The sequence below is a fragment of the Oncorhynchus keta genome, chromosome 12 (genome assembly GCF_023373465.1).
Source record: "Oncorhynchus keta strain PuntledgeMale-10-30-2019 chromosome 12, Oket_V2, whole genome shotgun sequence".
Taxonomy (NCBI): domain Eukaryota; kingdom Metazoa; phylum Chordata; class Actinopteri; order Salmoniformes; family Salmonidae; genus Oncorhynchus; species Oncorhynchus keta.
Genome location: NC_068432.1, coordinates 41,606,450 through 41,620,904, shown reverse-complemented (window position 1 = coordinate 41,620,904; position 14,455 = coordinate 41,606,450). Strand labels below are relative to the sequence as shown.

At 42.0% G+C, this 14,455-nt stretch overlaps 1 protein-coding gene across 4 annotated transcripts in view; it reads left to right on the top strand.

The window, feature by feature from the left end:
• Positions 1-12,699, top strand: part of epb41l4a (erythrocyte membrane protein band 4.1 like 4A) — a 131,619-nt gene extending 118,920 nt beyond the window's left edge. For all 4 annotated transcript variants that reach the window (XM_052458338.1, XM_052458339.1, XM_052458340.1 and 1 more), the window contains 8 exons: positions 681-737; positions 1,148-1,225; positions 3,880-3,999; positions 4,239-4,286; positions 7,025-7,096; positions 10,869-10,979; positions 11,394-11,472; positions 11,717-12,699. In XM_052458338.1, the coding sequence (XP_052314298.1) occupies positions 681-737; positions 1,148-1,225; positions 3,880-3,999; positions 4,239-4,286; positions 7,025-7,096; positions 10,869-10,979; positions 11,394-11,472; positions 11,717-11,830 (679 nt within the window). In that variant the 3' untranslated portion in view covers positions 11,831-12,699. The remainder of the gene's footprint in view (positions 1-680; positions 738-1,147; positions 1,226-3,879; positions 4,000-4,238; positions 4,287-7,024; positions 7,097-10,868; positions 10,980-11,393; positions 11,473-11,716) is intronic.
• Positions 12,700-14,455: the final 1,756 nt, after the last annotated feature.

Below are 14,455 nucleotides of genomic sequence, written 5' to 3'. Positions count from 1 at the left end.
GTACATATATGGGATAATGTTTCCTTCTAGTGGTGTAATGTGGAACTAACTGTAGAGCCTGTACAGTTCTTGCTCCACTATTAGCATTACGCACAATATTGTGGGTATGTGTATAACAAAACATGTTTACCTTATAACAGCTGATAATTATTCCTATACAAGCAGTTTATTACCAAAAATGTATTTTGAAGACACCCCTGTTTAAATTGCCTTATAAATGTGTCTATACTGTACTGAAGCTACTGCAAAGGTCACAGAGTAGTGTGTTTGTATGAAGTAGACCATTCTAGTAATCAAATACCAGATTTGTACTTCATGTTATTTTAATATGAATGAGTGATAATGGTTCGTCTGGGCTGTGTCTGTTGTGGGGCAGAGATGCAGAATTTCTGGGTAGAAACCCTGAATCAGATTACCCCTAGGGTTTGTGGCCAATGAAGCACTCTCTTTGAATAGATACCAATGATCATAAATCATAGTGGGACAGATGCTCTCACTTTTAAGTCAGAGTCATTCATGTTTAGGTTGATGATTAAAACATGTCAAACTCATCAACACTCTCTGTTTAATAGTAGTTGTAACATGACAGTGACATTCCTCTGATGTCTAATAGTAACAACATGACAGTGACTCTCTGATAATAACATGACAGTAATAACTTCTGTGATATGATCCCTCAGGAAAGGCCAGGCCAGTGATCCAACAGATCCCCCGAACCAGAACGATCAGCTAAGGAGGTACAGTTAGCTTACAGTACTGCATGCTAAATTCTTCGATTCTGAACCTCTGTCCTCTCTGCAACTAAAGGGTCACATCTTTACATCCCTACGTTCCACACAGACTTAGACAAGTCAGATAAACCCAGTGACTTGCCAAGATTGTCATTGATGTGCTGTGTTGTAATGTGGCAGCACCACAAATCCACCGTTGGTGCTCTACAGGGATGACGATCTAGTCAGTGTATGGTTCTGTTTTTCAGCACATTAGTTTCAGTTACATTAGCCAAGTTCTGGAGTCATTTCCCTAAAAGTAAAAGTTAACATTTGTCCTTTCTCTCTGACAGGTCATACACAAACAACATTCCATCTCATTTATTTGACCCTGGTCAACTTTTAACCTTGTTTTATTCACCGCTGCCCACCCGCAGGTCACGCTCCCGTGGCAACACCAGCAGTGGCAGCGAGTCCGAGACCTCCACCCGGGAGCATCGTAAAAAGAGGAACCGGTTAGTGATGCCACTCTGCTTTCCCTACAAAGAGACATATCAGTACATATATCCATTAAATATACAGAATAAAGATATATAGTAAACCGCTACTACTACCTCCTATTTTGTACATAGTAGTACCACTAAAAGTACATAGTAATATTTCTCAAAGGTGACAGCCATTCCATAGTAAACTACAACTCTATCATATGGGGGTATAGCTCCCAAGACTACTATTTCCCTAAGCGAGTGTCTATAAGGGAAGTATGTAATGAAGAAATACAGCATATCATCAGGCTGCTATTGTCCTCTGAATGATACTATATGTTGAGACCCACAATGGTTCCCTAGCTGTGTCATACGATATACGATACACTATAGACAGCCTCAAGTGTCTGAATATCTCATGATGGAGCGAAAGTAATTAGGAAGGAAACGAGAGAGTATATTTCATGGAAATTGTGTTGCTGTCTGTTGTGACAGTAAAAATAGTGATGTACTGTATGTACAATATCGTTTTTTCAAGTTTCTAGTTTTAGTATGACATGCACATGTACAGTGAAATGCCTTTCTTGACAGCTCTAAACCCAACACTGCAGTAATCAATAACAATTTAATACTAAAAATAACATAAGGTAGAAAAAAATGAAATAAATAAAAATAAGAAGAACACGAGAAAGTAAGTAAGCATATATATACACTATATACACTGAGTATACCAAACATTAGGAACCCTTTTTGCCTTCAGAACAGACTCATTTCATCAGGGCATGGACTGTACAAGGTGTTGAAAGTGTTCCACGATGATGCTGGCCCATGTGGACTCCAAGGCTTCCCACAGTTGTGTCAAGTTGGCTGGATGTCCTATGTGTGGTGGACCATTCTTGATACACATGGGAAACTGTTAAGTGTGAAAAACCCAGCAGCGTTGCAGTTCTTGACATAAACCAGTGCGCCTGGCACATATTACCATACCGCGTTCAAAGGCACTTAAATGTTTTGTCTTGCCCATTTACCGTCAGTGGCACACATACACAATCCATGTCTCTCTTGTTTCAAGGCTTAAAAAGCCTTCTTTAAGTCTCCTCCCATTCATCTACACTGGTTGAAGTGGATTTAACAGGTGACATCAATAAGGGATCATAGCTTTCACCTGTATTCACCTGGTCAGTCTATGTCATGGAAAAAGCAGGTGTCTTAATGTTTTGTATACTCAGTGTATCGGGGCAGTCAGTTCTAGTACCATATGTACAATGTGCAGGGATACTGGAGCCATAGATGTAGACATGTATAGGGGTAAGGGGACTAGGCATCAGGATATATGATAAACAGAGTAGCAGCAGTGTACAGTATATGATGATTGTGTGTGAGTGGATGTGCAGAGTCAGTATAATTGTATGTGGATATTATGTGTGTGTGAGCAAATGATGTAGTGACAGTTTGTGTGTGTGTTGGAGTGACAGTTTGTGTGTGTGTGTATGGCCCTGTGAGTGTGCATAGAGACAATAATCTGCATGGAGACAATAATCAGATAATCTGTGTAGCCATTTAGTTTGCTATTTATCAGTTTTATGGCTTGGGGAAAGAAGCTGTTCAGGAGACTGTTGCTGAGAGACTTGATGCACCGACACCACTTGCCATGCAGAAGAGGAGAGAATAGTCTTAGTGATTTTTTAGGCCTTATTTTCATACCACCTGACATAGAGGTCCTGCATGGCAGGGAGCTCGGCCCCAGTGATGTACTGGTGCTACTGTTATACCAAGCAGTGATGCAGCCAGTCAAGATGCTCCTAATGGTACAGCTGTAGAACTTTTTGAGAAGTGTTTCATCGCCTAAAATTGTTGTCGTCAGCAAACTTGGGGATGGTGTTGGGAGTCGTATGTGGCCACGCAGTTGTGGGTGAACAGGGATTACAGGAAGGGACTAAGCACGCACCCCTGTGGGCCCCCGTGTTGAGGGTCAACGTGGCGGAGGGGATGTTGCCGACCATCATTACCTGGGGTCAGGAAGTCCAGGATCCAGTTGCAGAGGGAGGTGTTCAGTCCAAAAGTCCTAAGCTTCGTGATGAGCTTGGAAGGCAACATGCTGTTGAACGCTGATCTGCAGTCAATTAAAAGCATTCTCACATAGGTGTTTCTCTTATCTAGCAGTGTGGAGTGCAATTGAAATTGTGTCGTCTAGGGATCTGCTGGGGCGGTATGTAAATTGGAGTGGGTCTAGGGTGTCTGGGATGGTGGAGTTAATGTGTGCCTTAACCAGCCTCTAAAAGCACTTCATGATTACAGAAGTGAGTGCTACAGGGTGGTAGTCATTGTGTCATGAAGCCTTAGAGTTATTGGGGACAGGAATGTTGGTGGTCATGTTAAAACGTGTGGATTACAGATTGGGAGAGAGGAGAGGTTGAAAATGACTGTGAATATGCCTGCCAGCTGTTCTGCGCATGTTCTGAGAACGCAAGGTCCTTTGAATGTGGATGTATCATGTGTCAGTCAGTTGCAACCATACTGTCATCTCTGTACATGTCTGTGTAGATGTAACATGGTTGGATTGTAGGTTCCAGCCTTCCAGGTCTTTTATGTAGAAGTAATATGTTTATGCTGTATATTTATAATATACTGGCATATAATACTCCTATATGATATTACAATACTAAAATAATATTATATTCCAGGTCTCGTCAGGAGAATGAGATGGTGGACTCTGGTCCTCAGTGGGAAGCTGTGCTCTGTCGTCAAAAAGAGAGGTCTCAGAACGACCCAAACCATCGCCGCTCACGACACCGTTCTCGATCGTAAGACAACCATACACAAGTCGCACACACCCTCCTTCCCGCTCCTCCCTGCGCTAAAGACCCCCACCTCTGACCTGACCTGGAACAATGCCTTAAGCTACTGTCAATTTCATCCCCTCAATTTCCAGATACACAGAGGGAAGAATTTCCATTCATTACAATAACTCTCCTTATCAGATGGTCCGTCTTCTAAATAACCCTTGAACTATTAACCCCTGTAATTCTGTGATGTGTTCCAGGCGGAGTCCAGATGTGCAGGCTAAAGAGCAGCTGTGGAAGCACATCCAGTAAGTAATGACTCCATTAATGGGGTTCAACAGTGCTCTTTTAGAAATAAGCAGGTACCACTTAATTTGGGTAAGGTAACTAGGCATTAGGATATATGATAAACAGAGTAGCAGCAGCATACAGGTATATGATAATTGAATGTGTGTGGGTGTGTAGTCAGTATAAATGTACACAGCGTTCAGAAAGTTTTTCATTATTTTGTCACATTGCAGCCTTGTTCTAAAATGGTTTCAATTACATGTTTTCCTCATCAATCTACACACAATACCCCATAAGGACAAAGTGAAAACAGGATTTTAGAAATGTTTGCAAATGTATTAAAAATAAATAACAGAAATACCTTATTTACATAAGTATTCAGACTCTTTGCTATGAGACTTCAAATTGAGCTCAGGTGCATCCTGTTTCCATTGATCATCCTTGAGATGTTTTTATAACTTGATTGGAGTCCACCTGTGTTACATTCAATTGATTGGCCATGATTTGGAAAGGCACACACTTATCTATATAAAGTCCCACAGTTGACAGTGCATGTCAGAGCTAAATCCAAGCCATGAGGTCAAAGGAATTGTCCGTAGAGCCCAGAGACCGGGTTGTGTGGAGTCACAGATCTGGGGAAGGGTACCAAAAAATGACTGCAGCTTTGAAGGTCCCCAAGAACACAGTGGCCTTCATCATTCTTAAATGGAAGAAGTTTGGAACCACCAAGACTCTTCCTAGAGCTGGCCGCCCGGACATACTGAGCAATCGGGGGAGAAGGGCCTTGGTCAGGGAGGTGACCAAGAACCCAATGACAGAGCTCCAGAGTTCTTCTGTGGAGATGGGAGAACCTTCCAGAAGGACAACCACCAATCAGTCCTTTATGGTAGAGTGGCCAGACGGAAGCCACTCCTCAGTAAAAGGCACATGACAGCCCGCTAAAGGACTCTCAGACCATGAGAAACAAGATTCTCTGGTCTGATGAAACAAAGATTGAAATCTTTGCTAAGCATCACGTCTGGAGGAAACCGGTGAAGCATGGTGGTGGCAGCATCATGCTGTGAGGATGTTTTTCAGCGGTAAGGACAGGGAGACTAGTCAGCATTGAGGGAAAGATGAACAGAGCAAAGTACAGAGAGATCCTTGATGAAAACCAGAGCGCTCAGGACCTCAGACTGGGGCAAAGGTTCGCCTTCCAACAGGACAACGACCTTAAGCACACAGCCAAGACAACGCAGGATTGGCTTCAGGACAAGACCCTTAATGTCCTTGAGTGGTCCAGCCAGAGCTCGGACTTGATCAAACATCTGGAGAGACCTGAAAATAGCTGTGCAGCGACGCTCCCCGTCCAAACCTGACAGAGCTTGAGAGGCTCTTCAGAGAAGAATGGGAGAAACTCCCCAAATACAGGTGTGCCAAGCTTGTAGCGTCATACCCAAGAAGACTTGAGGGTGTAATCTTTGCCAAAGGTGCTTCAACAAAGTACTGAGTAAAGGGTCTGAATACTTATGTAAATGTGATATTTCATTTTTTTCAAAATTGTCTAAATACCTGTTTTTGCTTTGTCATTATGAGGTATTGTGTGTAGATTGATGAGGAAAAAAACACATTTTTAATACATTTTAGAATAAGACTGTAACCTAATGATATGTGGGAAAGGTCAAGGCATCAAAATACTTTCCATGTGTGTGTGTGTGTGTGTGTGTGTGTGTGTGTGTGTGTGTGTGTGTGTGTGTGTGTGTGTGTGTGTGTGTGTGTGTGTGTGTGTGTGTGTGTGTGTGTTTGTGTGAGCAAATCATGGAGTGAGTGTTTGTGTGTGTGTTGGCGTGTCAGTGTGCGTGAGTGTGTATGGCCCTGTGAGTGTGCATAGCGACAATAATCCGCATAGAGACAATAATCAGATAATCCGTGTAGCCATTTAGTTAGCTATTTATCAGTCTTATGGTTTGGAGATAGACGCTGTTCAGGAGCCTGTTTGTGTCAGACTTGATGCACTGGTACCGGCTGACGTGCGGAAGAGGAGAGAATAGTCTATGTCTTGGGTGATTCTTTTTCTTCTTCCCGGGCCTTCCTTTCAAACCACCTGATATAGAGGTCCTGGGTGGCAGGGAGCTCGGCCCCAGTGATGTACTGGGCTGTCTTCACCAAGATGCTCTAACTGGTATAGCTGTTGAACTTTTTGAGGATTTGAGGGCACATGCCAAACCTTTTCAACCTCCTGAAGGGGAAGAGGCGCTGTCGGGCCTTCTTCAGGACTGTGCATGTGTCTGTGGACCATTTTCAATCCTTAGTGTTGTGGACACTGAGGAACTTGAAGTTCTCAACCGCTCCATGGTTGGACTGTATGTTCCAGACTTCCAGGTATTTTATGTAGATGTAATATGGTTAATCCTAACCTTAAACTTAACCTAGCCCTAACCATTACCCTAACTAAACCTTATTCTAAACTTTACCATAACCCTAGCAAGCAGTTGCTTATCAACAGATAGGTAGTTGATAGTGTGACCTACAGATGGACTATCCAAATAAAGTATGACCAATAGGCCTTTTTTCCTATGTTATGAAAAGTTAAAGGTGTAGCACGATAATGACTTGACTAACCATGACTAATAGTTGATAACTATTCATAAAGAGAATATACTATTGAACAGTATGCACTAACACAGCCTTCAGAGGTTTCTGAAAACGTGTGCACAGCCTTTTCTCCAGTGAATGGTAACATGAATGGTAACATACCCTGGTGGTTGTGTTCCTACAGGAAGGAGCTGGTGGACCCTGCTCCTGATCTAACAGAGGATCAGCTGAAGGAGATCCCCTACAAGAAAGTGGAGTGAGTGACTGCTACTCCCTTCCTCATTAGATAGTCTGTACATTTTTTAAGATGAAAACTTGTCGATATGATAATCAGACAGGTCAATATGATAATCTGACAGTTAAGATAATATCATAATCAGACAGGTCTATATGATAATCAGACAGATCTACCGTAATTGCTGGACTATTAAGCGCACCTGAATATAAACCGCACCCACTGAATTATTAAACAAATATGTATTTTGTACATAAATAAGCCGCACATGTCTATAAGCCGCAGGTGCCTACCGGTACATTGAAACAAAGTAACTTTACACAGCCTTTAAACGAAACACGGCTTGTAACAAAAATAAATAGGCTTTAACGAAACACGACTTCTAACAAAAATTAAAACAGTAGCCTACCAAGAAAGTCATTGGTCACTATCTTCCTCCTCCTGTGCACTGAAACCACTGAAGTCATCTCCTTCGGTGTCGGAGTTGAATAGCCTCAGAATTGCTTCATCCGATGTTGGATCGTTTTCATTGTCGCTCTCATCACTTTCATCCGGAGGCAAATACCCCGCTGAGCTCATGCTGCCCCTTCAACACGCAGCAGTCCAGACTTTCGAAACCCGTTGATGATAGTGGATTTTTTGACAATGCTCCACGCTGTCAGGACCCACTGGCAGACTTGACCATAAGATGCTCTTCGCCTGCGGCCCGTTTTAGTGAAGGATTTCTCCCCACTTGTCATCCAAGCCTCCCACTGAACAAGGAGCGCCACCTTAAATGCACGATTTACACTGATGTCGAGTGGCTGCAAATACTTTGGGCCATCTGCTTTTCTTCCCTCTGAAAGCTTTTGTTGTCTTTCTGCACTGAGTCAGTTCCTCACGCTGCTGTTTACAATGTCTTATCATCGACTCATTAAGGCCAAGCTCCCATGCAGCAGCTCTATTTCCTTTTCCAACAGCCAGATTTATCGCCTTCAACTTGAAAGCTGCATCATATGCATTTCTCTGTGTCTTTGCCATGATGAGGGTGACAAAATTACTACCGTAATCAGAATGATGGGAAGTTTTAGCGCGCTCGATTTACGTCACATTATGTGACAGTGCTCAGTTTTTTGGCGGCATGAATCTTGTGAAAGCGGGAAAAATCCATAAATTAGCCGCGTCATTGTATAAACCGCGAGGTTCAAAGTGTGGGAATAAAGTAGCGGCTTATAGTCCGGAAATTACGGTATATGATAATCAGACTGGTCTGTCTATATGATAATCAGACTGGTCTATATGATAATCAGACAGGTGTTTTATAATCAGACAGTATGATAATATGATAATCAGACAGGTATATTATAATCAGACAGTATGATAATATGATAATCAGACAGGTATATTATAATCAGACAGTATGATAATATGATAATCAGACAGGTATATTATAATCAGACAGTATGATAATATGATAATCAGACAGGTATATATGACAAGTCAATATGATAATCAGACGGTTATGATAATATGTATTTTTACCCCTTTTTCTCTGCAATTCTGGGATATCCAATTGGTAGTTACAGTCTTGTGCCATTGCTGCAACTCCCGTACGGACTCAGGATAGGCGAAGGTTTAGAGCCATGCATCCTCCGAAACATGACCCCACAAAGCCGCACTGCTTGCATAACCCGGAAGCCAACCGCACCAATGTGTCGAAGGAAACACCGTACAGCTGGCGACCAAAGTCAGCGTGCATGCGCCCGGCCCGCCACAAAGAGTTGCTAGAACGCGATGGGACAATGACATCCCGGCCGACTAAACCCTTCCCTAACCCAGACAACGCTGGGCCAATTGTGCACTGCCTCATGGGTCTCCCGGTCGGCTGCAACACAGCCTGGGATTGAACCGCGGGCCCCATAATCAGACAGTTATGATAATATGATAATCAGACAGGTATATATGATTATCAGACAGGTCAATATGCTAATCAGACAGGTCTATATGCTACTCGGACAGGTCTATATGATAATCAGACAGGTCTATATGATAATCATACCGGTCAATATGATAATATGACAGTTATGATAATATGATAATCAGACAGGAATATATGACAATCAGAGAGGTCAATATGATAGACAGTTACGATATGATAATCAAACAGGACTATATAATAATCAGACAGGTATATATATATAATGGTAATCAGACAGGTCTATATGACAATCAGACAATGATTATATGACAATCAGACAGGTATGATAATGTGATAATCAGATACAGTTGAAGTCGGAAGTTTCCATACACCTTAGCCAAATACATTTAAACTCAGTTTTTCACAATTCCCGACATTTAATCCTAGTAAAACTTCCCTGTCTTAGGTCATTTAGGATCACCACTTTATTTTAAGAATGTGAAATGTCAGAATAATAGTAGAGAGAATGATTTATTTCAGCTTTTATTTCTTTCCTGTGCTTCATGGATGGCATGGTGTTCTTCAGCTTGCAAGCCTCCCCCTTTTTTCTCCAAACATGACAATGATCATTAGGGCCAAACAGTTGTATTTTTGTTTCATCAGACCAGAGGATATTTCTCCAAAAAATATGATCTTTGTCCCCATGTGCAGTTGCAAACCATAGTCTGGCTTTTTTATGGTGGTTTTGGAGCAGTGGCATCTTCCTTGCTGAGCAGCCTTTCAGGTTATGTCTATATAGGACTAGTTTTACTGTGGATATAGATACTTTTGTACCTGTTTCCTCCAGCATCTTCACAAGGTCCTTTGCTGTTGTTCTGGGATTGATTTGCACTTTTCGCACCAAAGTACGTTCATCTCTAGGAGACAGAACGCGTCTCCTTCCTGAGCGATATGACGGCTGCGTGGTCCCATGGTGTTTATACTTTGGTATTATTGATTGTACAGATGAACTAGGTACCTTCAGGCGTTTGGAAATTGCTCCCAAGGATGAAGCAGACTTGTGGAGGTCTACAAATGTTTTTCTTAAGTCTTGGCTGATTTCTTTAGATTTTCCCATGATGTCAAGCAAAGAGGCACTGAGTTTGAAGGTAGGCCTTGAAATACATCCACAGGTACACCTCCAATTGACTCAAATGATGTCAATTAGCCTATCAGAAGTATCTAAAGCCATGACATCATTTTCTGGAATTTTCCAAGCTGTTTAAAGGCACAGTCAACTTAGTGTATGTAAACTTCTGACCCACTGCAATTGTGATACAGTGAATTATAAGTGAAATAATATGTCTAAACAATTGTTGGAAAAATTACTTGTGTCATGCACAAAGTAGATGACCTAACCGACTTGCCAAACCTATAGGTTGTTAACAAGAAATTTGTGGAGTGGTTGAAAAACAAGTTTTAATGTGTATGTAAACTACTGACTTCAACTGTTGGTATGATAATATGATAACCAGACAGGTATGATAATATGATAATCAGACAGGTCAATATGATAATCGTACAGGTCTATATGATAATCAGACAGGTCTATAATGAATGGAGCATGCTCAGTCAGCACATAGGGTCTGTTGATCTGGACTTGGATAAGAAGATAACAGATTCCCCACCAGACTGAAGTGTTTCCCTCACATCTTTAATGATTGAGTCTGGCCTTTTCATACTGCTCCCTGTAGAGATACATTATGCTCTATTTAATTCTATCTCACCGCCTCTGAGATAGAAGCTGATGAATTCAGTATGGCGTGGGCTTATATCCCACTGGGCTAAATGAGAGGTAGGCCTACTCTCCTACACATGAGATAAAGTGAAGGATTCTATGTTCATCATTCTTTCCAGAACCCAAGGAGACCCAATCAAAATCCGGCACTCTCATTCCCCCCGGAGTTTCCATCACTACCGACGCTCCCAGTGTTCCGAAGGGGAGAGGTCCGTGCTCTCTGAGGTCAAGTGAGTCTAAACTGGTCTCAGGCCAGATCTTATGGTTTTTCACTCTTCAAGAGTCTCACCCGAAATGTCACATTTAAATGGAATACAATCTAAGGCGCGTTGTAGATGTGTAAAGGCAGTGATCCTGACGTTCTCAGAGATCACATTCACGGTAAACTCAGCAAATGTCTGCCCAATCGCATATTACCTTTAAATGCCAAGGGCGCTGCAATGTCTGTCAAATTCAATCCCGGCTCTAGTCTAGTTATTGTACGGTTGCTTGATGCTGATGGTTTGTTCCTGTATTGTTCAGCACCTTGAGACATGATAATGGAAGCGACTGTGTGCTTCATAAATAGTTTAGTATGATTAATGATTAAAGTGTAACCCTGCGTTTGTCTTCCAACATCTAACACATCTCTACCCTCTCCCCAGCACCCGGACAGACCTTGTTCCCCCCTTACCTGTGACACGCACAGCAGACATCCCAGGTTCCAGCTCCACCCCCTCTCAGGTCAGTCACAAACCTTTTTCCTGACGCTTATTGGTCAATGCCACACGTACAAGCTGTGACAAAGGCTGTGAGGCAGAAATGTTCACGATTAATAAAAGTAATACTTTGCGAGCGCATAGTAGGGTGATTATTTCATTTGAATGGCAGTGCTACACGTATTAAATACAATACCAGCTTTTATTACCACAAACTCTGGTGAATTAATCTCCCTGCATTGATATTCAAACAATGTATTGTTTTCCAGAAGAAGCAAGGCTCTAAAGACACGCTGCTGTCAGAGATCATAGAGCATGACGTGAGGAGCAACGCCAAGGTGGTGAAGACGGTCCATACTCCCCGAACCAAGGTCGAGACGTGACCTGACAGAAACGCAACCACCACCGCAGAAACAATGCCACAATCTCTCACCAACAGAAAACATGTAAAGAAAAGCCTGATTTCTGGAAAGAAAGAAACATGAACTTGTGAAATACAACAGAGATGGCTGTGAAGAGTACACTGGTTGTGCTCTACACCAGTACAGTATGTGTTAGATAATGCATGGAAACCCCTTTAAGAGGACAGAAAGGACACTTTTCAAGTGTTTGTGCCAGTGTACTCTGCTCTGTCTTTTGACCACACCGACACCAGTAGTCCTATACAGTGTCTTCATTTTAGAGAGCATTTAAGCTTTAAGGCGCTTTTGAGTAAGCCTGGTCCCAGATATATTTGTTCTGTATAACCAACTCCACAACGACCAGAGGCTATACAGCACAAACAGATCTGGGCCCACAGTACTCCTGAGTGGGCGAGATATACTGTACAATTGTACTCAATTGTTGTAATCCGGATGAGACCGGATTGTGTAGCGATCACTGCACAGTGAGGTCTTAGATCAATCATGTTTTACTATGCATTTGCCTCCAAATTGATTTGACTTGCGTTATTATTATACAATATGCAGTATTAAAACATAGTGTTTCACTCATAAATGTTGAGCTCCCATGAGGACACAAAGTTTGCATCTGAAATGGCACCCTATTCCCTGCATCGTGCACTACTTTTAAACAGACCCTTATGGACCCTGGTCAAAAGTATTACACTGGGGATAGAGTGTCATTTGTGACGCAGACTGGGTTATTATGTTACTGTATTGTCAGGTGTGTCTACTGTAAGAACTTCTGTACTGTAGGAAACTTTGCTGCTGGACCCCAACATTTTTTTGCACATTAATACTGAATATTTCGGGGGGATTTATCATCAATTACAATAATGGATAATGAGTAGCCCACACTGTACAGTAGTTCAACTGGAAATTCATCCTTGTCAATAAATACATTCAATATGTCTCAAATGTTGTCGGTGTTTCATGATATTGATTATATATTGTTTCTGTAGTAACACTTGTCACCACCAAGTGGAGTCAGATGGCCAGGGTTTGCTCTCTAATGGTTGCTTGTTGTAAGAGAAGAGGACACTGGCTGGCTGCACTGTACACCAGTAACCTGAAGAGTGTAAAGCTCAAGGACAGGATGACTATGTGTAATAACATACCAATGGATTTAATTTATTCAAGGTTTTTATTTGGTCTAAAATCATAAAATTCTTACTTATTTGATCCTGTTCTGTTTGGAGAATCAGTGTGGAACCAAGACAACATGTAATGTCTATGTAATGGTGGTGGTGTCTGGGATGACTCACTCTGCCTTGCTGGAATGATAAGACAAGAAAGTCAGAAATGGAAGAAACAGTTCAGCGGCTGCTACAATATCTTCATACAGGAACACCAACTAAACTACTAACGTTGGATTTAGAAACGCAACCGTCCCTAATCTAATCTAATCTACAATCCTTGTAAAATCCATGTATGCAACTTTTTAGTGGGTGAATGGAGAAATGAAAGTGATAACTATTAGGAACATATTTTAGGATGGCCAATTAATAATGAATTCTATATACACCCATGTGAAGTATCCCAACATCAACAACGATGACTCACTGTTATAGCAAGCAAACTGCTCAGCCATTTGACTAGTGCATGATGAATGGTAAGGCAGTTGATCTCAGGTTGTGTCCGGACTTCAACTCAACTGAATGACTCAGACTTTGTCCTAGAAAGCCTGATATGATTATTGGTTTATTCGGATCCCCATTAACTTTAGCAGAAGCAGCAACTATTCTTTCTGGGGTCCACACAAAAACATAAAACACAACAAGTAACAAAACACTGATGGACAAGAACAGTCACACCAATGTAAAATATGACATACACTGAGTATACAAAACATTGGGAACACCTTCCTACTATTGAGTTGCAACCCCTTTAGCCCTCAGAACAGCCTCAATTCGTCGAGGCATGGACACTACAAGGTGTCGAAAGCATTCCACAGGGTTTCTGGCCCATGCTGACTCCAAAACATCCCACAGTTGTGTCAAGTTGGCTGGATATTCTTTGGGTGGTGGACCATTCTTGAAACACACGGAAAACCGTTGTGTGAACACTGAAACCGGTGCGCCTGGCACCTACTACCAAGGCTTAAAAATCCTTCTTTAACCTGTCTCTTCCCCTTCATCTACACTGATTGAAGTGGATTTAACAAGTGACATCAATAAGTGATCACAGCTTTAACCTGGATTCACCTGGTCAGTCTGTCATGGAGAAAGCAGGTGTTCCTAGTGTTCTGTACACTCAGTGTAGAAACAATACAACTATTCTGCCAGCATTCTTCCATCCATACATTTCCTGCCTTTCCTCCTTCTATGGTCTGAGATGTAGCCTACGGTATGTCTTTCTCTCACTGTTTACATACATTTCCACTGATCTGATATAGCCTGCCTCCCCATTCCTCTGACTCAGTTTATCTCCTCATATCTGCACCGGAGCTAGTCACGATTTTAATGTGTTATGGCAGCATACCAGCAGGCTGTGCCAAATGCACTCATTCACCTCTTTCAAAGAAAGGATATGAGCAGGGCCCAGTGTTAGAAGATTATACCATGCTAA